This window comes from Narcine bancroftii, chromosome 4, assembly GCF_036971445.1.
Source record: "Narcine bancroftii isolate sNarBan1 chromosome 4, sNarBan1.hap1, whole genome shotgun sequence".
In the NCBI taxonomy this organism is placed as follows: domain Eukaryota; kingdom Metazoa; phylum Chordata; class Chondrichthyes; order Torpediniformes; family Narcinidae; genus Narcine; species Narcine bancroftii.
The window spans coordinates 303,148,335-303,172,735 of record NC_091472.1 but is presented as its reverse complement, the minus strand read 5'-3'; the positions used below and the strand labels follow the sequence as shown (position 1 = coordinate 303,172,735).

Sequence of the window (24,401 nt, the reverse complement as noted above, 5' to 3'; positions counted from 1 at the left end):
CAAGCAAGGGGGCGTGTGTCCCCCCCCCCCCCCCACCCCACCCCCCTGTTGCTGTGCGGGCCTTCTCTTCGAGCGCGGGGGAGCAGGGCCTGGTCCACCCGGCGCGTTCTGATAGCCGAGCGGGGCAGCGGCGGGTGAGAGGTGCCAGCACTCGGTCGTGCACAGGCTCTCAGGAGCGTGACTCTGCGGGGGAGCTGCATGCGGGGCAAGCAGCAGCTCGGTACCCGTGGGCCCGAATGGACATTCCACATCTTGGCCTTTTGTCGAGATCCAATAGCTTTCCTGGGAAGTTCTGGTGTGTTACCCGTAACGTGCTGCTGTTCATCAGAAACCTATAACATGGCTCTTAATTTGACAATTTCTCTTTTTAGAATATGCCTCCAAAAAAAGCAGACGGTGAACTGAAGTTACCACCCCTCATTGGGCGATTTGGTACCTCCTTGAAAATTGGCATCGTTGGATTGCCAAATGTAGGGTAAGCTATATTTTATTTATGGCAGTGAACCATGGGGGACTTTAACTTCCACATAGATGGTCGTGGGAGTCTGGAAGAGGACTTCATAGAATGCATCCACGATAACTTTCTTGAGCAGCAGAAAATGAGAAAATGCTCTCCTGGATCTAGTGTTGTGCAATGAGGTAGGTAGAGTAAATGATGTAATAGTCAGAGACCCTCTGGGAAATAGCGATGATAGTACGATTGAATTTCTCATTCAGATGGAAGGGGAAGGAGTTAGATCTAAAACTAATATATTATGCTTCAACGGGGCTGACTGCCATAGGATGAGGGAGGAATTGGGCAGAGTGGACTGGGAGCACAGGCTCATTGATGAAACAGTTGAGGAACAGTGGAAGATTTTCAAAGAAATATTTTGTAATGCTCAACAAAAATATATTCCGGTCAGGAAAAAGGGCAGCAAGAGAGGGAAAGATCAACCGTGGTTAACAAAGGAAATGAGTATAAAATTCAAGGTGCAGGTGTACAAAGCTGCAAAGAGCAGTGGGAAACTGGAAGATTGGGAAAACTTTAAGAGACAACAAGGGGTTACAAAGCGAGTAATAAGAAATGGGGAAAAAGGATTATGAAAGTAAATTGGCACAAAATATGAAAGCAGAAAGCAAAAAATTTTATAAATATATAAAACGGAAGAGGGTGGCCAGAGTTAACATAGGACCCTTGGAGGATGAGAAAGGAAAACTGGTAGCAAAAAATGAGGAAATGGCCGAGGCATTGAACAAATATTTTGTGTCAGTCTTCACGGTGGAAGACACTTCCAGCATGCCCAAGTGCAGAGTTAAGGATGCCAATGTTAGGGAGGGCCTTGATAAAATAGTTGTTACAAAGGAAGTAGTGATGGAGAAACTAATGGGACGACAGCCAGACAAATCACCTGGTCCTGATGATATGCATCCAAGGGTTCTGAAGGAAATGGCAGAAGTTAGAGTTGATGCATTGGTGGTCATAGACCAAAATTCCTTGGATTCTGGGCAGGTCCCAGCAGATTGGAAGACAGCAAATGTCACGCAACTTTTTAAGAAGGGATGTAGGCAGAAGACTGGAAATTATCGGCCAATTAGCTTGACGTCTGTAGTTGGAAAAATGCTTGAAGCCGTCATTAAAGATGAAATAGTGAAACTTTTGGAACATAAGGGTTCAATCAGGCAGACGCAGCATGGTTTTAGAAAAGGAAGATCTTGTTTGACAAACTTGTTAGGATTCTTTGAGGATATAATGGGTGCGGAGGATAGAGGGGAACAGGTTGATGTTGTATATTTGGATTTCCAGAAAGTGTTTGGTAAGGTGCCGCACAAGAGACTTCTCAGTAAGTTACAGGAAAGTGGAGTCCGGGGAAGTCTATTGGCCTGGATTGAAAATTGGTTGTCTGACAGGAGGCAGAGAGTCGGGATAAGTGGGAGTTTTTCAGGTTGGCAGAGAGTGGTAAGTGGGGTGCCGTAGGGGTCAGTGTTAGGCCCACAACTGTTCATCATTTACATTGATGAGGAGGAGGGGACAAAATGTGGTGTAGCCAAGTTTGCGGATGACACCAAATTGAGTGGAAGAGCACATTGTAATGAGGATGTGGAGAGACTGCAGAGGAATATAGTTAAGCTGGATGAGTGGGCAAAGGTCTGGCAGATGGATTACAATGTTAGTAAGTGTGAGGTTTTCCACTTTGGCAAGAAAAATAAAAAAAGCTGAATATTATTTAAAGGGTGAAAAACTACAGCATGCTGTTGTGCAGAGGGACTTGGGAGTGCTTGTGCATGAATTGCAAAAAGTTAGGTTGCAGGTGCAGCAGGTTATTAAGAAGGCAAATGGAATGTTGGCCTTCATCGCTAGAGGAATTGAATTCAGGAGTAAGGAGGTAATGTTGCAACTGTATAAGGTACTGGTGAGGCCACACCTGGAGTACTGTGTCCAGTTCTAGTCTCCATATTTGAGGAAGGATATACTGGCTTTGGAAATGGTCCAGAGGAGGTTTACTAGGTTGATCCCTGGGATGAAGGGGTTGACTTATGATGAAAGATTAAATCGTCTAGAATTGTATTCGCTCGAGTTCAGAAGAATGAGAGGAGATCTTATAGAAACATATAGGATTATGAAGGGTATGGATAGGATAGATGTAGGAAGGTTTTTTGAGCTGGCTGGGGAAACTAAAATGAGAGGACACAGTCTCAAGATTCGGGGGAGTAGATTTAGGACAGAGATGAGGAAAAATAGTTTTTCCCAGAGAGTAGTGAATGTTTGGAATTCTCTAACCAGGGAAGTGGTTGAGGCTGCCTCATTAAACATATTTAAAATTCGGTTAGATAAATTTTTATATGATAGAGGAATTAGGGGATATGGGGAGAAGGCAGGTAGGTGGAGTTAGGTCATAAATTAGATCAGCCATAATCGTATTGAATGGCGGAGCAGGCTCGATGGGCCATTTTTGGCCTACTCCTGTTCCTACTTCCTATGTACCTATGTTCCTAAATCTTGCACCAATAATTTTACCAGTTATAAACTTCCTTGTTAGGTAATCTGAACTGCCCAGTATTCTAAATGTAATCTCACCAATGTCTTGTACATCTGTAACATAACATCTCAACTCTTGTACTCAATGCTCTGTCTGGTAAAGCTTCTGCGCCTTTTTTTTTAACCTGTGTAACCATTTCCAGTAAACTATGTACTTGTGTCTCCAGATCTCTTTGTTCTGCAACACTTTCCAGCACCTTATTCAATATGTATGCTATATGCATACCAAAATACACTCATTTGCACTTGGAACATTACAGCACAGAACAGGCTAAGAATAAAGTAGAACTGGAGAAATAAATGACACTGAAAACTAATGCATCTCCTTGCGAGAGGATTGGCATTCAATGCTACTCAGACTTAGCTGTGGAAATAATGGTTGCATTGGTTTCATTTTTAGAGAATTTGATAGATTCTGGGATCGTTCCTGCAGATTTGAGGGTTACAAATTTACCCCACCAATTAAATAAAAAGTAGGAGAGAAGAGAAATAGGCGGCAAGCTTAATGTAGTGGTTAGTGCGAAGCTATTACAACGCCAGCCACCCAGGTTCCAATCTGGTTCTGTTTGAATAAGGAGTTTGTACGTTCTCCCCCTGTCTGTGTGGGGTTTTTCCTGGGTGTCCTGGTTTCAGGTTTCCTCCCACCCTCCAAGGCGTACAAGGTTGTAGGTTAATTTGGGTGTAATTGGGTGGCAAATGAGGAATAGGCTTCCACCATGGTGTAAACAAAAATTAGATTTTTGAGATGGCAGATGGCAACTAGTGGCATTCCAAAAGGATCAGTGCCTGGGCCTAGCAACATCACAATCAATTATTTGGAGGATGGAATAGAAAGTAAATTTTTGATGTTTGAGCGCACTGAACCAGAGTGGAACATAGGTTCAATTGCAAATTGAAGAGGATGCAAAGATGCTTTAAGGTGACCAGCATGCAATGGTACTTGGATGTTCTTGTACATCAGTTGTTGAAACCAAACATGCAAGTCATGAAGATAAGAAATCAGGCAAGGGGATCTGAGAACAAGAGCAAGCATCTCTTGTTATGATTATACAAGGCTTTAGAGAGGCCATTCCTGGATTTTTGTGTGCAGCTTTGGTCTCCTTGCCTATGAGAGAATATACTTGCCAAAGAGAGAATTGCACAGATTCAACAAATTGCTTCCAAGGATGGCAGGACTGTTTTTTGTGTTGAGATTAGATTGATGAGATTGTGTTTGCTACAGTTTAGGAGATGAGAGGATCTCATTGAAATTGACACTATTCTGACGGCTAAAGTGACACGTGATATGTTACAGCTGTAAGGCCACAAAAGATTCAGGAGTGTTACGAAGACTAGAGGGCTTAAATCATAAGGTGAGACTGAACAAGCAAGGACTTTGTTCCCTGGAGCATAGGAGATTGACAGGTGATCTGAAGTATATACACTGAGGAGCACAGATAAGGTGAATAGTCAGTCTTTTCTCAAGGGCAGGGAAGTCTAAAACTAAAGGTTTAAATGCAAGGGTGGGGGGGAGGATTTAAAAGGAACCCGAAGGGTAAACCTTCTCTACTCAGAGTGTGTGGAAGTGGTACAATTTCATTGTTTGGAAGAGATCTGGACTGCTTCATGAGATGTGGGCCAAATGCAGACTCAAAATAAGTAATTTGGTTGGCATGGATGAGTTGGACTAAACACCTTGATTCTTTGCTGTATGGCTCTGATTCTCTGACTTGGGTGTTGGATGGATTCTTTCCTTGGCAGGATGCCCAGCATGAGATCATAATCTTGATTTGTATGGCAAAAGATTTAGGATTAGGATGAAATGTTTCTTCACTGAGAGGATGATGAACCAATGGATTTCACCACCATAGAGGACAGAATCAAGTTGCCAAATATATTTTAGAAAGATACATTTCTAGCTGCAAAGACATTAGGGAATATATAAAGTTGGAACATGGTAGCAATTTAAATGGTCAGCAATGGCAATAATTATTTTGAAAGGTGGAACAGGCTAGAAGAGATGAATGGATACTTTTGCTCCTATTTTGTATATTTTTATGCAAAGCTCAAGATGGGAGTGCCATGGAAAACACAATTGTTTAATTGTACAATTTGTGTTCAATTTCAAGCATCTTGTTTATTTAACATCCCATCTAATCACCAGTGCATTATGACTGCAGTGTGTGCTATCTATGAAGCTGTTTTTAAGCCTGATGGTTTCTGCTCTGATACTCCTGTATCAGAGTAGCTGCAAGATGCCTCGTGTGGTGTGACGGGGATCCTCAATGATTTTGTGAGCACTCTTCAAACAGTGATCATGGTAGATCACATTAAGGGGTGAGGGGGATGGAGACCCCAGTGATCCTCTCTGCTGCTCTTATGGTCCTATGGATTGACCTCTGATCCAATGCTCTGCAGCAACCATACTACACTGTGATGCAGCCAGCCAGGATGCTCTCGATAGAGCTTCTGTAGAAAGTTGACAAGATGGTGGCCGATAGCCTTGCCTCCTCAGTTTTCTCAGGAGGTGCAGTTGTTGCTGGGCCTTCCTGACGAGTGAGATGTTTTTCCCAAAATAGGTCACTTCTTAAGTGGCCTCCGAAGAGCTTCATGCTCTATCCTCTCTTCACTACTGAGCTACTAATGTGTAGTGAAGGGTGATCGTCCCTGGTGTTCCTGAAGTCCACAATCATCTCTTTTGTCTTGTCCATGTTTAGACTGGTTGTTATTCTTGCACCATATCATGAGATGTTCCACCTCTTCTCTGTAGTATAGCTCATTGTTGACATGTCACCTGCAAACTTGATGACTCTGTGGGAGTTGGATCAGGTGTTGTGGTTGCAGTCATGGGTCAATAGCCCGAGCAGGCTGAGTGTACAGCCCTAAAGTGTGCCAGTGCTCATGTGGCAGTGCTTGGAGTTGTGCAGCCAACCCGGACAGACCGTGGTCTTTCAGAATCAAGTTACAAAGATGGGTGTTGAGTCCCAGAGAGGACAGTTTATCCACCAGCCTCTTGGAAACTATTGTATTAAATTTCGAGCTGAAGTCGATGAACAACAACGTGGCATATGAGGCGTTGTTCTCCAGGTGGATCAGGACAGAGTGGAGGGACAAGACTGTCGTATCATCAGTGGAATGATTCCGACTGTAGGCAAATTGAATGGGTCCAGTGTCCATGAGAGGTGCGTTTTGATGCGTTTCATCACCAAATGATGAAATATTTCATAAGGGTAGAGGTCAGTGCCATGGGGCAGTTGTCATTCAGGCCTGTTGCTATCACCCTCTTTGGTACTAGGATGATGGTGGCTGTCTTGAAACCCAAAGGGATGATGGACTGCTGCATTGATGTGTTGACCTCCAAGAATTGCTTTGTGCAGTCCTTCAGTACTCGACCATGTATGTTGTTTGGGCCTGCTGCCTTGTGTGGGTTCACTTTATGTTCTCACCTTGGTTGCGGCTATTCAGGGGACATGGAGCTTTTTTCGATGTTGGCCTATTCTTCAGTCTGCCCAGAAGGGAGGCATGATTGTCTTTAACTTGCAAGGTTTTCTTCTGGTCTGTTATGGTCTTGATCCTTTGCCACCTGCGCCTTGTTGCTGGTGTTGCCCAGCGCTCTATGCATCTTCTGTGTGTACCCACGCTTTGTCTATTGCAATGCATGGGAGAGTTCAGCCCTGGTTGACCTTAGTGCCATCTTGCTTCCTGCACCATGAACTCTGAGAAATGTCTGGTCCTCTGCATCCAACTGCGGTTTCTGGTCAGACCTGGTTGTGAAGCATTTGATCTCTGTGACATCCTCAATGCATTTGCTGATGTAGCCTGTTACTGAGGTCTTGTTCGCCTCTGTTTATTTGACTGTTGTAAGTGGCCATCTCAAACCGGTCTAGTCTGAAATCTCAGAGCAGTTTTGTAGTGCGAATATGCTCCCCACCCCAATGCAGATAAAAATTTGAATTAAACTTTTTCCTAAAGTGTATTGGAAGACACTGTCATATTTAACTTTGTTAGGTTTGGATCAAATTCAACAACCTAAGTCTTTTTTTTTCCATTATAATCCCAATCATAAAATAATGTTTATAAAAGAAAAACTCACCCTTGTATAAATTAAGGAAAAATAAAACACGAAAGTCTGTGGGCACCGGGGTTGAAGTAAAAACACAATGCTGGAGAAACTCAGCAGGTTAGTGACCTTTATATAGCAAAGGTAAAGATACATAACTGTCATTTTACGTTTGAACCCTTCATCAAGATGAGGAAAAATTGTAAACAGGTGACCAAAGGAAAAGCTAAGAGGGGAAGCATAGTCATAAAGGAAGGAAGTAATAGGTGGAGAAGGCAGGGGGGCACAGCAGCAAACGGGGAAGAGGGATGGCTCGGTGAATAGAGAGGGAGGCGGGGTGGAGAGCTGAGGGAAAGAAGACGGGTGGGAAGGGAAGATAGCAGTAACCTGCTCTTCTCTACCCCCCCCCCTTTTATTTTGAATATTTTATTTATGGTTTTTCCACACAAACTCCAACAATTGTCAGTATCATTATCAACGATATCCACATTTCATATTTGTTAATTCCTTGCAGACCTCTCATGAAGTTTATTTCTTTTAATCAGCTTCTCTTTCCTCCCTCACCCATCGTCCCCCACTGGATGTTAAAATTTTAAAACCAAACTAATTATACTTACAATGACCAAATCACTCACAACAAAGGTATGAAACTTATATTTGGGGATTTATGGGTGTGTTTTGTCCTTCCCACCATCTTATTTACTCAGCTCTCCACCCCTTCCTTCTCTATTCGCCTTGCCATCACTCCTGTTGCTGCTGTGCACCCCTCCTTTCACCACCTACTACCTCTTGCCTTTGCGACCATGCTCCTCCCCCCCACACCTCCCTCCTTTTTATTTGGGCATCTGCTGACATTTTTTCCATACCTTAATGAAGGGTTCGAGTCAAGTCACTTTTATTTATCGTTCATTATATGCTAGCATGGTAGAGATAGTGTTTCTTCAGGACCACAGAGCATATTTTCATAAATATGTGAGAATAGAAGTTAAAAACATTGAAATATTAAGATGTACCATGGACTTTTACTGGGAATTCAGGAGTCTGATGACTTGGGGTAAAAACTGTTGCCCAAACCAGAAACATCAGTTATCTATCTTTATCTTTCCTATATAAAGGACACTGACCTGCTGAGGTTCTCCAGAATTGTGATTTTACTATAAATTGATTAAACCTGGTTAACTTTTTTGGCCATCAATTTCATTTTAAAACACTTCCTAAAATTAAAAAATTTAAAATTGGTTAACTAAATAGAGAGTGTAGTAGCATAATGGTTATTTGCTGGAGTAATATTGGTTCATTTCAAAGAAGCAATTCTGTCAACTTTATTTGGTCCATCCTACACGTCTCCAGAAATGGTCTGTGTAGGGCAGTGGGTCTCAACCTTTTTCTTCTCACTCACATCTTTGGCTTGGCTTCGCGGACGAAGATTTATGGAGGGGGTAAAAGTCCACGTCAGCTGCAGGCTCGTTTGTGGCTGACAAGTCCGATGCGGGACAGGCAGACACAGTTGCAGCGGTTGCAGGGGAAAATTGGTTGGTTGGGGTTGGGGGTTGGGTTTTTCCTCCTTTGCCTTTTGTCAGTGAGGTGGGCTCTGCGGTCTTCTTCAAAGGAGGTTGCTGCCCGCCAAACTGTGAGGCGCCAAGATGCACGGTTTGAGGCGATATCAGCCCACTGGCGGTGGTCAATGGGGCAGGCACCAAGAGATTTCTTTAGGCAGTCCTTGTACCTTTTCTTTGGTGCACCTCTGTCACGGTGGCCAGTGGAGAGCTCACCATATAACACGATCTTGGGAAGGCGATGGTCCTCCATTCTGGAGACGTGACCCATCCAGCGCAGCTGGATCTTCAGCAGCGTGGACTCGATGCTGTCGACCTCTGCCATCTCGAGTACTTCGACGTTAGGGATGAAAGCGCTCCAATGGATGTTGAGGATGGAGCGGAGACAACGCTGGTGGAAGCGTTCTAGGAGCCGTAGGTGATGCCAGTAGAGGACCCATGATTCGGAGCCGAACAGGAGTGTGGGTATGACATACCGCTTTAAGTAATCCCTATGCCATTGGTGCTCTGTGACTAGTAAGGGATTGCTTAAGGTGGTATGTGAGTGGAAGGTTGAGAATCACTGCTCTAGACCCAATTGTTACTGAAATATTTTGCTTGAGGAAAAATTGTTATTGGTCCATTTCCTTTGGAGTTTGAAACCGTGCACATAACGAGTCAATTTGGTACGATTTAAAACAGTGGTTTTCAAACTTTCTTTTCACCCACATACCACCTTAAGCAATCTGTTTCTAATCACAGAACACCTATGGCAGAGGGATTACTTAAAATGGAATGTGAGTGGAAAGAAAAAGGTTGAGAACCACTGGTGTAGGGCAGTCTAGGATGGATATAAAACACTGACTTTTCGAAAGCATTTCAAAAGCAATACCACATACTTTAAAGATGGCTATGAATATTACTGCTTTGTCCATTTCATACAGATTTTTATTCATTTATCATTGTCAGAAAAAATAATGAGGCAAGACAGTAATATTCACAGTAGTTTAAAATCATGCAGTATTTTCCAGCAGGATTCAAAATGGTAACTTAGAAATTACAACTCCGTTTCGTGTGTTTCATCACAATGTTTCCATACTTATTTTAACGGTGGCATCAATTTCACTTTGGTGTTGATCTTGCTGAAGAGCAGTAGTGTCCATGTGTGGCATTGTCATGCAACCTCATATTATCAGTAAAACTACTGAAGCCTACTCTTGAAAATGCTTTGATAGCTAGATAAGTGAATACCCAAGATTTACTTTCAAAATTTCAGAGCTGAAATGATTGCAAGCTGTTATTTTTCAAACTTTAAAAAATATTTGAAAAGCATGAAAAATAATTAAGCGACTAACATTTTTTAATAACACTAGAAAACACTTAAAACAAATACATGTTACCTCTATTCAAAAACTAAATGAGTTAAAAGATGTTCTGTTCCTCTCTGTTGGAATGAATGGAGTTCCTGCTTGCATTAATCCAAGCTAGTGGAGATTTGAATTCCCAGTGTATTTGGTGGGAAATTACAGGAAAAAAAAGCAAACCTTTGCTGGAGTGAAAATACAGAGATGCTGGAGGAAGGTCTCGCAGCGTCCACAGGAAGGAAAGATCTATCACTGACATTTTGGACCTGACCCCTTCGTCGAGGTATGAGTAAAAAAAATTCAGTATAGCAATGGTGAAGGTCTTGTGGTGTGAAACTTTCAGTTCAGTAAACCAGAGCAGCAATTGAAATGGTTAATTTTTTAAATATAAAATTTAAATTCAATCTTTTAAAACATTTACATTTTTAAATATTTAAGCATATAGCACGGTAACAGGCCACCCAATTACACTCAATTGATCAACAACCCTGGTACGTTTTGAAAGGTGAGAGGAAACCAGAGCCCCCTCAGACACGGGGAGAATGTACAAACTCCTTGCAGCAGAGGATTTGAACTCCTGTCCTGATTGCTTTTGCACTAACTGCTAAACTAACCGTGCCGCCCATAATTAATTTTGTTAATTTAGGCTTCCTGGGGGTGGGGTGGGGAAGGAACTTGTACTCTGTTCTACAGCCCAATTATCATTCACACTGCTTTTATTGTCCCTGTTCGTTTGTGGGTTGACAGATTAGTGAGAAATTAGTTGACACTTTAAAAGTCATCGGGCTTTATAATACTATAGCACTGCTTGTCATGAAGGCCCACAACTGTTGGATCTCTTCATATTAGGGCAGTCATTCTGCTCCTATATTACTTTAATGGTGGATAATTAAGATAAACTCCATTTCTCCTTTCATTTTAATCCCTCCCCAACCTCCACTTTCCCCACCTCTCAAGTCATCACAACCAGACTAAGTGTCAAAATGAAATGATTAGGAGCAAAGTATTTTTCAACACTTCACTTTTTAGACTTTTGAGTCTCCAGTGGGAAAGAGCATACACTTCTCCATTGATTTAATCAATAATTCCCTCCTCCAGTGTCATTTCAATGAATCTATTCTTTCCCACTACTTTTTGTTTTGAGAGTTTCAACTCTGCAGAACAACAGCTTAATAATTGAGAACTACCTTGTTCTGTCTTTGAGCACTTGACATGAAAGTGTCCTGTTAACTTTAAGTGCATTATGTTCTCAACTCCTACTTAAAATGATGTGCTGTGTATGGATACCAAAAATGAATACAAGAATAACTGCTGAAGCTTTTGTTATTCTAATGCAAATCATTAATCTTGTATTGCAGGATGTGGTTGATGGGAGTAATGTGGCAACTTGAGAGGGAAAATTCCATCATTGTTCATTACCATTTCACATCAGCAAGGGGGAAGGCTTTTGCATTTTACCTGTCATTTCTTGACAACATCATCTCTAAAATGCCATGGTCGTGACAGTGTTGTGACATTTTCACACTTGGTTCTTCTGTTGTTGATGGGTCATATGGTACAATAGTTTACTAGTAAATGAATTGAGAGGTCAAAAGTTCAGTTTCTAAGCTGCCACAAAATTATGTGCATTGATGCATGGTTTTCTGATACAATTCGACACATGTAGCTTTTATTTTAGATTGTGGTAGAATGTTAGAACATTGAACATTACACCAAAGGTACATTTGGCCGATAATGTCGTTCCTGATCGTTATATCAATTTAAACTGTACATCTGCTTGCACTTGGTCTATATCCTTTCATTCCCTGCCTGTTCATGTGTCTGTCTTAATAGATACATTGCTATTGTATCTGTTTCCACCACTTCCTGTGGCAGCATTGTTCCAGCATTACACACTGTGTGTGTGTGTCTGTGTTGTATATAAAAACCTTACCTCATAAAAAGCCTTTAAACATTTTTACTCTCTAATCTTTTAAAGCTACAGTATGTTTCTGGTTATCCAAAAACCATTTAACTGAAAATCTGTTATCTGAAAAAATTTTCAGCGGCAACATGATGTCACAAATTAATTTTTTTTTCACCTGACATGATCATGTTGGGCTCTGACATACTATTAGTGCCAGTCTGGTAATAGCAGAGCTCAGAACCAGCCAGGAAGACAGATGGCTGGACATCTGCTCAGAGAAGCAGGCTGGAAACTTGAGCCGTCAGTGAATGACGGGTCAGGCAATGAATGACGAAATTGTCCTCGTTTCAGGTAACCCTCCCCACTCTCTTTCCATCTCTTCTTTACCCTCCACTGTACTTGGTTCTCTGCTGTCCTGGTGTCATCAAGGAGAGTGGCCTCCCAGGCAGGAGCATGGACCGGGCTCCCGTGCATGAGCAGATGTGACGGTGTTGGGGATTGGTGACGGCTGATTCTGCTGATGCCAAGGGTTGCTTAAAGCCATTTCTCAGTTAACCGATACACGTCTGGTCCCAAGTGTTTCAGATAATCAGAAACTTACTGTATTGCATTTGACTCTATTTGTATTTTAAAAGGTTGTATGCACGGTTCTTCCAAAACTTTTCTCTATTGAAAGTGAACCAGATCATTCCCATTGGAAAAATGTGATTCAGGTGCAGGAGTAGGCCATTCAGCCCCATATTGTTTATAAAATCACAGCTGATTTAATTGCCATGTCAACTGTATTCTATCTGCTCACTGTAACCTTTCACCCTGCTGCTTATATAATGAACGTGTATGCCTCTCTATTAAAGATATTCAAAGACCAGAATTCTGAAGAATCACGACCCACAAAGGAGACAAACAGACTTTTATTTAAGATGGGTGACTCATTTTTAAACATTGACCTACTGTTCTAGATGATCCTATAAGAGGAACATCAACCCTTAGGAAGTAGTTGAGGCCGGTTCCTTGTCAATATTTAAGAGTGGGTTAGATTTGGACCTTGTAGCTAAGGGGATCAAGGGGTATGGGGAGAAGGCAGGAACCGGGCACTGATCGGCCATGATCAAATTGAATAGTGGTGTAGGCTTGAAGGGCCAAATGGCCTACTCCTGCACCTATTTTTTTATGTTTCTATGATCTTGTGTTTTCATCAATTTCTCTCTCATTCTTATAGAAATCATATCTAGATGAAGAGCTGATGCCAAAAACCTTGGTTATGTATCTTTATCTTTGCTACATAAAGTACGATGTTTGACCTACTGAGTTTCTTCAGCAATTGTATTTTTACTTCAATCCTGGCATCTGCAGACTTTAGTTTTTTACTCCTGTTAGTTAAAGCAGTCATGTGTATGCAAGCAACAAACGGATGGACCAGAGTTGTAAAAGATGAACCATAGCTAAATAGAGAGGGAAATAATTGTTTTTGTGATAGAATGGATATATGCCTCCCCAAAATTGCAAGCTAGTTCAGTTTGAGTTTATGTGAAGAAACAGAGGTGATTAGATATTCTAATTCTGGAGGAAATGTCTTCCCACGATATTTTGTGGTGAACAAGCAGTATTTGTTTTGAGGGAAGGATGATGATATAGTAGAACTCAATATCATTCTGTGTGAAATTTGCTGCAGAGACATAGAACGTGGTAACAGCTCTTTCAGCCCACCAGCTGTACACAGTGTAGAGGAAAGAAGTCGCAGGAACCCTGGGCAAGATATTTATTTAATCGTTGAGCAAAATTGAGGTGGCAAAAGACTGGAGGGTGGCTGATTTTTGTGACTGTATTGAAGATTTAAAAAAAAAATTCTGCAAGGTTTAGCCAGGGAATTACAGGCAGGGGGTAACATTAGCTGCAGATAAGTTACTGGAGGGGTTTCTGAAAAACTGGATCGACTTGCATTTGGAAGAGCAAGGACTGATTGGGGTAGTTGTCATGCTTTTTTGTGTGGGTAATCGCGTCTCATGAATTAGACTGATTTTTGAAGAGGTGACCAAGAAGATTGATATTAACAGGGTGGTAGATGTCGATGTGGACTTTGGTGAGGTCCTGCATGGTAGGTTGGTATTGAACGTCAGATAGTAATGATCTGAGGTGACAACAGGATCTAGGAAAGTGGGCTTAAGAATGACAGATGGAATTTTACAAGGTCAACTGAAAGGTTTTGCACTTTGGTCAGTCACACCAGGGCAGGACTTGAAAGGTGAATGGTAGGATCCTCAGGAGTTCTGTTTGAATGATATTTTCAGACAAGGCATTGTGAAAAAGAGCATGTGTCATGTTACAATACAGGATTGTTGATGAGACCACTTGGAGTATTGTGTAGAGTTTTGGTCACCCAGCTGTTTGGGAAATGCAATTAAGCTGGAAAGGGTGCAAAAAGATTTGGGAATACTGCTAAGATTGCCAGGATTGAATTGTTTCAATTGGATTGGCCAGAACTTTTCTCCTGAAGTGTTGGAGGCTAATGGGGACTTGAGAGAGGTTTTATAAAATATTGAGGGGCATAGTTAAGAGAAATCGCAATAGCCTTTTCCCCACAGTAGGGGAGTCTTAAACTGAAGGGTATAGATTTAAGGCAAAAGATTTAGGACTAAAATGAAGAGGAACTGCTTTTACCAGTGAATGGTGAATCTGTGGAATTCTGCCCAAGGAAGCAATGGTGGTGACCACATTGAACATATTTAAAACACAAATTTTTGTGTAGTAGGTTGAGCAGAGTCCACAGCCAGATCAGCTGTGATCTTATTAAATGGAGGAGCAGGCTTGATTGTCTGAATGGCTTGTTCTATTTCTTGTTTTCTTGTTGTAGGAGAAAGATTTAAAAGGGATCTGAGGGGCATTTTCACACAAACTTGGCGATGTGTACATAGAACAACCTGCCAGAGGAAATGGTAGATAGTCAAAATTGTACAGCATGGTAAAAGGCCCTACAGCCCAATTCATCAAGATGCCCACATAAACTAGTCCCATTTGCTTGCTCTTAGCACCTTCCTCTCAACCTTTTCTATCTATGTAATTCCAAGTTTCTTTTAAATTTTATGAATGCACCAGCCTCCATCAATTTCTTTGGCAGTTCATTCCTTATACCTATTGCCTTATATGTGGGAAAATCAGATCCTCTTTAAATCTATTCCTTTATTACCTCTTGCCTGCTTGCCAGTATTCATCCTTCTCCCTTTTCTCACCACCCACCTTTTTAATTCAGGCGTCTGTCTGATTTTTAAAATTTTCCTGATTAAGGGTTCGGACCTGAAATATCGGCTGCCTTTTTACTTTCGATGGATGCGGAGTTTCTCCAGTTTTTTTGCATTTCTTATTAACCAATGCTTATTTATTTATCTTTTCATTTGTTTTTTTTTGTCTTGGCATTTATGATAATTTGACATTTTATTTTTGTACTTAGTCTTTTAGATTTAGAAGGTAAGAGTTTTGGTGCATCTGTACATTGTACTTGTGTATGACAATGAACATACATTGTCACATTGAAATAAAACATTGAATACAAATCCTGGGTATTCAAGTTGTTAGGTTGCTGGGATTGGTAGAGAACAAAGTTTTTTTTTAAGAAGGAAATTGAGGGTTAGAGGAAATAAGTTGTGATACTGGAGAAAAAAAAGAGGTAAAGCCATCATTTAGTGCATGGTCCCCATTGACACGATGGTGGCTTGGGGTGAATATGCCGTGGAATGCAAAAGCAGATGGGGAGGTGCCATTAAGAGAAACATCTCATTATTCATTAGCCAAGTTAATGTCTAAGCCATGTTTACATAATCGACCATGAAGCTGGGTTCTTTTCACTCCATTTTCTCTGTCCTCCGTTCTGCTGAAAAGTTGATGTCCTTGCCTTTGTTCCATTGCCTAATTCATTCTCAGTTTCTTTTCAGGATAATCTACTCATTCTAACTGTGTCCGCCTTGTAAGAAACTGCACTAATGTAATCATGGCCAGATGAGCCAACCATATCATAAATATATTAACCTGCACACTGTAGTTGATGGATATAAAGTGGAAAGTACTTCAGTGGTTGGATTTTTCTGTTACCAAAGAAGGTTGAGCTGGTCTGAAGATTTCCTTTGTATTATTGCAGATTTAACTTTTCAGCTGCTTCTTCAATGGCTTTACTTATAATTGACCAAATCGGCAGATGATTTTGGTGTTACATTTCTCAGAAAATAATGCAGTCTTGCTTGCATGCTGCAACATCCAGACAACATTCAGGTGTGGACTTGAAGGTAGAAAATTATTTATGCCACAGGTGCTGGGCGAGTATAACAGTCTGCACTTGCCTTATTATCATTGCCAAGTCCCCCATCAATCCTGGATTGAGCGAAGTGGGAGTGCTTGTCACCATTGACCAGAAACTCAACTTGTAACACTGTGGCAGTAAGAGCAGGTCACGGGTTAGATCGCCAAAAGTGAGTAATTGATTTTCTGGCTATGAAGACCATTTCAAATCAGAGGTGTTGTGGGATCCATGTGTCAGAATGCAATTGGAGAAACACTGCAGAATCTCAACAACATCCAGCATAGATGATCAACTTGGTTGGATCTCATTCAATTCCCTAAAGTTTATTCCTTGCCGTAGTTGTCACAGTATGTTCCTTCACCTATGGGTGCTACTTTCTGTCACAAACCTGATGATTTTGAAATAGTTGATCCTTTTTCCATAACTTTTTTGAGTGACCTACAAAGTTTACTGTTGGAGTTAATTGAGAGGGTTGGAAGGGAGTTGTTGCAACAGTTCCAAAATGCTGCTCACTAGCATGAGAACAATTAGAATCTGGTAATAAATGCTAGCCAGGTGTTTAAATGCCTTCAATTAAATATATGGAATATTTGTTCTATTAAGATATCAAGAATTGGGTTTTTTTGTGTTTTTGGAAATAGCCATTGAAACAGACTTCATTTTGACATCCAGAATAAGTTTGCTCGTTGCAGGTTAACCATTGTCCAACAATGTTCCTTGACTTTTTTTTTACACCTCTTGAGTACTTTTGGTTCTCTGACTTTGGTCTGACTTACACTGAGGTCAAATTTGTACAGGTACTGGATAGTTCTGGAGAAATTGCTCATTGCATTTCCCCACTCTATTTTAATATCGAAATATTTAGAGAGTTATTCAGACTTTGTAGATGTTCTTATTTTCTTAGATTTATTATAACCCATGTTTTGGAAACAGTTACTCTTTTGATTAACCCAGTGGTCATTTCGTACATACTGACAAGACCTTTGTATTGATTGAGCCTTTGTGTGGAAAGAAACTGTTTCTCAGCCTGGCTCTGATACTCCTGTATCTATTTCTCTGTGTAGGATGGCAGGGGTCCTCAACAATTTTGTGAGCCCTCTTCAAACAACAATCCTGGTAGATCCCATTGAATGAGGGGAGGGAGACCCCAGTGATCCTCTCTGTCGTTCTTGTCCTGTGGATTGACCTCTGATCAGATTTTGGAAAGACATTTTTTCCAAACTTTATTAATGATTTTTAAAAACAAAACAGTCCATTAATTGCCAGATATACTTCTGTCTGCAACTCAGGAGAAAGTTTTAGCCTTTACCATGCTGATAGCCAGATGAACAATTTTATTGAAATGGAAAGATGATTCTTCACCTTTCCATACACAGTGGATATATGATGTAATGTTCTATTTAAGCTTGGAGAAAATTAGATACAACATTAAAGATAAAAAGTTTAAATTTGCATTTTATTATTTTTAACCTATAGTTTAGGATGCAAACATGTATCTTTAAATGCCCAGGTGAGGTGGTATTTATTTATTTTTGTGTTGTCTAATGATAACTGCATCTTTTACCAGGTTTATTTTTGTTTCTTCCATTAATCTCTCTGTATTTTGGTAACTACTTTAACTTTTTAAGTTTTTAAATTTGATTGGAAGAATTAAGAATTTTTAATGTTGCAGAGGTTCTCTGTCCGATGTCAGGAGGTCGCTATACGCTATGATTTCCCTTTTACCTTGATTAGAGGGAGGAGGCAAATTAGATTTTTTAGGTTTGTTTGTTTTGTTTTCTTTTATCAATTTTTATTTGGATTCATTTGGCAAAAATAAGTTTCAACTTTGTTTTCATAGATTAATTCAATAACTTGTTCCTCATGTGGATTAAGGAACTGTCAACGTAGTTCCATCCATTTATTTATACTTGTATTTATATGAGATGACTTATGTGTTTTCCTTAAAATTCTGAATGCAAGTTTTATTGAGTTTACATATAAAATATTTAAAAAAGAAAGAAAGACCTCCAATCCATTGCTCTGCAGCAACCATAACACACTATGGTGAAGCTGGCCAGGATGCTCTTGATAGAGCTTCTGTAGAAAGTTGACAGGATGTGGCAGGTTGCTTTTCCTGCTTCAGTCTTCTCAAAAAGTGGAGTTGCCATTGGCAAGTGAGATGTGTGTCCAGGATAGGCCATGATCTCAGCGGACTCTGAGGAACTTGGTGCTCTCTACTCTTTCTACTTCCGAGCTTTTAATGTGTAGTTGAGGGTGTTGGCCCTGGTCCTCCTGAAGTCCATAATCATCTTTTTTGTCCACGTTGAGACACAGGATGTACATGATATTTTACACTTCTCTGTAGTGTGATGAGGCCGACTTCTGTCATGTCATCAGCAAACTTACGACTGTTGGAGCTGCCATTGCTGTGGTGGGCCAGAAATATGAACCGGAGTGGGCTGAGCCCATAGATAATTGAATTGATTATTATTTTATACAGGATGTTGTCTTGCAAGATAGTCTTGTTATTCATTCACTTGCATTGCATCAAGTAGTTTTTAATCAAAATGTTTGACAAAAATTTAACTTTTTTTTTTGTAAAACAGGAAATCTACATTTTTTAACGTTCTTACAAAGAGCCAGGCAGCTGCAGAAAACTTTCCCTTCTGTACTATTGATCCCAATGAAAGCAGAGTGCCTGTTCCAGATGAGCGGTTTGATTTCCTTTGCAAGTACCATAAACCTCCCAGGTATGTTGATACATTTTCCTTGCACCTCAGCAATACTTCCTTGGAAATTTCAGTATTTTAAATGGGAATGATATTTTGGAAAATTATAATTTTGACATCTCCATATGTTGTGATTTATTGACCAACCTCTGGATATTTAAAAGAACTTAAGAATTTGTATCTCAGACTATGTTTAGCCAATTCTTGAAACTCCATAGAAAGCTTTTCGAAAATCCTCATTTGTATCCGTGGAAAAATTTTGCAGTATCTTTGGAGCATCTTTAAACACCTGCCAATGAACTGATCTGAAATGCTAGTTCCTGTTGAGAAAATTTGTTTGCAGTGCAATCTCAAGTATTCCATTATGACTAGTTTATCAGTTTCTGGGATGCTTCATTGTAGTTTTGTTTCCAGTTGAAGTATTTATTGCGCAGGTCCAAAGGCTTTCTAACAGTGGTGTGCAGCACATCAGTGACTGATACAGTGTATGGGGAATTGAAAATACAAATGTGCATCATGTAGCATGTGTGCTACCGCGAAATGTGGAAAGAATGACACGCACCCAAGAAGTCGAAGACTGATTTATTGGGCTGGCAGCTCTGCTTATATTTTTTCCCTGCAGCTGATGACCGGAGTGATGTCACAGCAGTGCCAGCTTCTGATTGGTCGGCATTGCTCATTGTCACCTGGGACAAAGATCATTGCCCCCCCCCGCGAGGTCTGTGTGGTCGTCACGTTCGTCAGCCATCTTGTATACTGGGTCATATCCTGGTTAGCAGGCTGCTACAACCATATAATTACTTTGAAACAAATTGAAAATAATCATTGGTTTAATGATCTTGGTGAAATTATTTTGTTCACTGAGTTTGGTCTGGGGGGAAAAAAAATTTGGTTCAGGAGCTTTGTATCGCCTTGCAGTGACAAAGAATCTTAGCTTGCCAGAAAAGTGACCTTTTTTCCTAATTTCTGCTTGAGCATATGACATTAGGAATTGATGTCGTTAAATTAATTATAAATTTTGAATACAAGTGCTGGTGAGCTCTAGAGTTCTGGCTTGTTGGCCAGCAACAACCTTGCACTCAAAATTACCAAAACTAAGAAGCTGATTGTTGACTTCAGGAAGGGAAAGCTAGAAGTATACAATCCTGTGATATTTGGAGGATCTGAGGTGGAGATAAGCAAATTGAAGTTCTTGGAAGTCACTTACTTGGAGGATCTTTCCTGAACCTAACACACTAATGATATCGTGAAGAAAGCATGCCAGTGCCTCTACTTCCTCAAGCGTTTGGAGGTTTGGTATGACACCAGAAACCCTGGCAACTTTCTACAGATGTATGGTGGAATGTGTGCTGACTGACTGCATCATGGTCTGGTACAAGGTTATCAATCCCTTTGAACTTAAAGCCATCCAAAAGACACAACCAAGGACATCACAGACAAAACCCTCTCCACTATTTCGAATACTTACAGGGAATGCTGCTGTTGGAGGGCAGTAGCAAGCATCGGCTCCGTTCATGCTATTGCCATCATGAAAGAGGTATAGGTGCCACATGACTCACCACCAGGTTCAGGAACACCTGCTTCCTCTCTGCCATCAGACTCCTGAACAACAAACTCAGTCAGGGAGACATTTAAGGACTCTTGTGCACTTCATTGATTAAAAAAAATCTCCCTATATTGCAATTTGTTTATTCATTATCTGTTTACAGTTCTTTGTTTACATGTATGCCCTATGTACAGTTTTTTTGCACTGCCAATAAGTGGTAATTTTACCTCGCCTGCAGAAAAAAGAATGTGTTGTATGATGACATGTATGTACTCTGACAATAAATCTGAAATTTGATTTAAATCTGATACTCATTGCACTTCTTTAAAAAAAAATTCTTTTGTGCATGCACCACCACTGACTAAACTAGCTGAGTATTGATGGATAGACACATTTATCTTGAGGGGAGTTGGGTTTGTGTGATGACCTGGGCTGTTTTTACTACTCTGCTGTTTCTTGTAGTCTTGGATAGAGCAGTTTCTGCACCAATCTGTGCTGCATTCCATTGGGCATCTGAAAAGTTGGTAAGAGGCCGTGGGGATGCTGAATTTTCATAGGCTTCTGAGAAGGTAGTGAAAGGTTGTGGCTGTCACGTGATAGCACTGCCCACTACTGGTTGGAAGATGCCACCTGCCAATTAAGGTTTGGCCCTGCCCCGACTATTTTGTGTACACCTTGCTGTTGGCTAATTTAAATTCCTTTGTACTTGACCTTGGGCCATTGGCCTTTGTAATTGACTTAACCTTGCTGGCATTGAGTCATTTTCCCCTTGAAATGATCTGGTATAGTACCTCCAATCCTTCTGAACTATAAAGGGCACCAAGTTTGCTCAGCTCGCCCTCTTTGCCATCTTCGAGGGACCCCTCTGCTTCACTCCAGGTCGAGTACTGTGGAATGGCACTGGAGAAATCGTTGGTAAGATGTGCTCTGTTAAAGGTTTGGGAGCATTTTAATTGGTGTCCCTAGTGGCATCGAGCCATGCCTGTAGTGAGTCAAGGGGTGGCAGGTATCGTATTGTTTTTCCTTGATTGTTATACGTACCCAGATTTTGTGTGTGTAATCCCTGTTGTGAATTTTTTTCCCCACGCTTGTCTATAAATTTTGTGCGTATGCATTATTCCTGTTCCCATTTTCCCACGCGTATCTTTTGTTAGTAAAATCATTCAGATGGTGTTCAGAATCCTTGCTTTTGAGACCTATCAAATCTGTTTTCTTATTCACAACAATTGGCACTGCAGGCAGGTTCTCAAAGGTCTTGGCTAAACACGTGCTGGGAGGGATGTTCTGGAACATAGGCAAGAAAGCTAGTGTAGGCACCGAGGATAAGATCGCTGGGTGGACCGACAAGAGGGAAGGATTTGGGAGCTTGATCAGCATGCTGGCAGTCTATGATAAACCAATAGACTGGTCTGAGCAGATAGACCTGTGTGTTGAGAAACTAGGGGACCATGTGGTCTCCTTCCTTTATGGTTTTTACACAGTCATTGTGTAATGGGAAATTTTCAAGTTTTTTTTAAGTTCAGAATGGAAATGAAAAATACTTTCCCATTTCAAAATTTTTCCTGTGCCATCCCTAGACATTTTTGCAGATTCCTGCAGTCTAAACTGAAATGCAGGCAGTCCGCAACAATGGGCTAATGAATATGACATGCACGATACGTCACTGATGGTGTCGGTGCAGCGATGCTGTACGTCGCACACAGGCCTACCACATCCAGCCTTTGAAACTACCACAACTTGGGTATGTAGTAAATTGTCCTTCCTGTGTCAACAGCCACTCTGTTAGGTAAGTGTAAAAATTATCGACAGGAAATTGTTGTGGCAGCTGTGTTAAAACTATACTTAAGAATTTGGATTTTCTCAAAGCTAAGGCAAGTCAAAGGGGTGACCTCTGGCTGATTGGGTCCCTCCTGAGACGCACTAACACTGCCTCTGCCCCTCCCCCTCTCTAAACAGTCTCTCCTGTCCGCGAGGCAGAGGTCAGAGACCTGTTGAGATGGGAAATGTCTCATCTCTACTGGCATGAAAATTCACCCATGGTGTGGCAGATCAACCCCCTCCCTGGGGCCTCCCATGTGCTGCCCATTGCAACCTGGACCAGCCTCCCCTCTGGCCCTCCCCTACTGGATGTGGCCCCTATTACTCTATCTTTTGAGCTCTCCCAACCCCCCCTCCCCAAACTGGAGAAGACTACTCTTCAGTCCGTTCTCTTCTGATGTGAGGGTCTACGAAATGCTCATCAATATGGAGCCAGGACCTTTACAGTAACCAGCAAGACCCATTTTGCCACTTGTTATGCAAAGAATTCTCAGCAAGATGGGCAACAGCTGTGGCCATGGAAATATCACTGGACATTCCAACAAGAACACATCCTTTGTTATGCACCTTCCAAGTACAGCCTTTGTAATGGACTTTTTATTGGCACCCTGAGCTGTGGTATCTAACTATGTATAATGTCTAAGCACACTCAGGGAATTAAAGTTACAATTTATACATTCATAGTTACAATTTGTAGATGCAAAGTTACATTTTGTATGTAGATTGTCATTGATCAAACCATAGTAAGAAATGTATTTACCAGGGGTGTCAAACTCAAATTCACGGAGGGCCAAAATTAAAAACTTGGACTAAGTCAAGGGCCGAACTAAATATTTATTGAAAATTTTCAACAACATCTGCAAGTTTTCTCTTCTTTCAACATATGTAATGTTAAACTTTTTCTTATTAAAATAAATGTTTAATAATAGTATTGGATAAACTCTTTCCAGAAGCATTAACAAATGAGAAATAAAATATTCAATAAATAATATTTCTCTATAGAGGATTTGTCAAATGTTGCTAGTGTGCTGTCGAATAGTAAAATCTGAGGGCTATTGAGAATGTGGGAGAATAACATGATTCCTGAAACAATCAAATGGGTGACTGATTGTGGGCATGAACTCTAGCAGGGTTATTTGCCATGCCCTTTTTCCATTGGTACAGATATCCTTTGATTTACACACTTTTCAAGTTTTATGCCTAATGAGCTTGTATCCAGGTGCAGGACCATTTTTAACCAGGAATATATTTATCACTGTGACATGAAACTATTGCAAGATCGTTTTATCCTGAGATTAAAGTTCATAATACTTACTCAGGCCTGTGTGCGGGAGGGCGGGGTTTGCGGGCGATCGGGTTGGACAACTACAGTGTGGGGGCATCAGCTCTCGCTGCAGGGCGGCATCTCGGCGGATCAGCGGCCCCGTCACCGTGAGTCGTGGATCGGCCTGCGGCAGGGAGGGGGAGTGGGCAACGGTCCTGGCGAGGTCAGGGCCCCCCTGAGTTTCTGCCGGATCCCCCTTGACCTGCTGAGTTTCTCCCGGACCTACCTTTACCTGCTGAGTTTCTCCCAGACCCCCCTTGACCTGCTGAATTTCTCCCAGACCCCCTCTCCTTGACCTTCTGAGTTTCTCCCGAACCCTCTCCCCCTTGACCTTCTGAGTTTCTCCCGGACCCCTCCCCTTGACCTGCTGAGTTTATCTCAGACCCCCCTTTGACCTGCTGAGTTTTTCCCAGATCCCCCCTTGACCTGCTGAGTTTCTCCCGGACCCCCCTTGACCTGCTGAGTTTCTCCCGGACCCCCCTTGACCTGCTGAGTTTCTCCCGGACCCCCCTTGACCTGCTGAGTTTCTCCCAGACCCCCTTTTCTTTCCGTGCCCGTGTCCCAGGACCTTTCCAGGGCAGTCTCCGCGCTCAGGACCGCGCTGGGATCCCGGTCAGCGGTGGAGGAGCAGGTGAGCGCGGCTAATCCCGATCCAGCCCACGCCACTCCCGAGATTGGCGGGGGGTTCCACCCTACCTGCCCGACCAGCCTCGCTTTCCACATGTACTCTGGGCACCCGCCGCTGGTCCGGTGGGAAGGCGCAGGGCGGCCGGCGGCCCCATCGCCCGGCGGGGAGCCCCTATCTTCCCTCCGGCGTCCCGACTCCATCTGCAGCTCCAAGAAACGCTGTG

General features: G+C 41.7%; 1 protein-coding gene across 5 annotated transcripts in view; it reads left to right on the top strand.

The window, feature by feature from the left end:
* Positions 1 to 24,401, top strand: part of ola1 (Obg-like ATPase 1) — a 270,802-nt gene that overhangs the window by 60,173 nt on the left and 186,228 nt on the right. For all 5 annotated transcript variants that reach the window (XM_069935753.1, XM_069935751.1, XM_069935755.1 and 2 more), the window contains 2 exons: positions 372 to 475; positions 18,740 to 18,883. In XM_069935753.1, coding sequence (XP_069791854.1) covers positions 375 to 475; positions 18,740 to 18,883 — 245 coding nt within the window. In that variant the 5' untranslated portion in view covers positions 372 to 374. The remainder of the gene's footprint in view (positions 1 to 371; positions 476 to 18,739; positions 18,884 to 24,401) is intronic.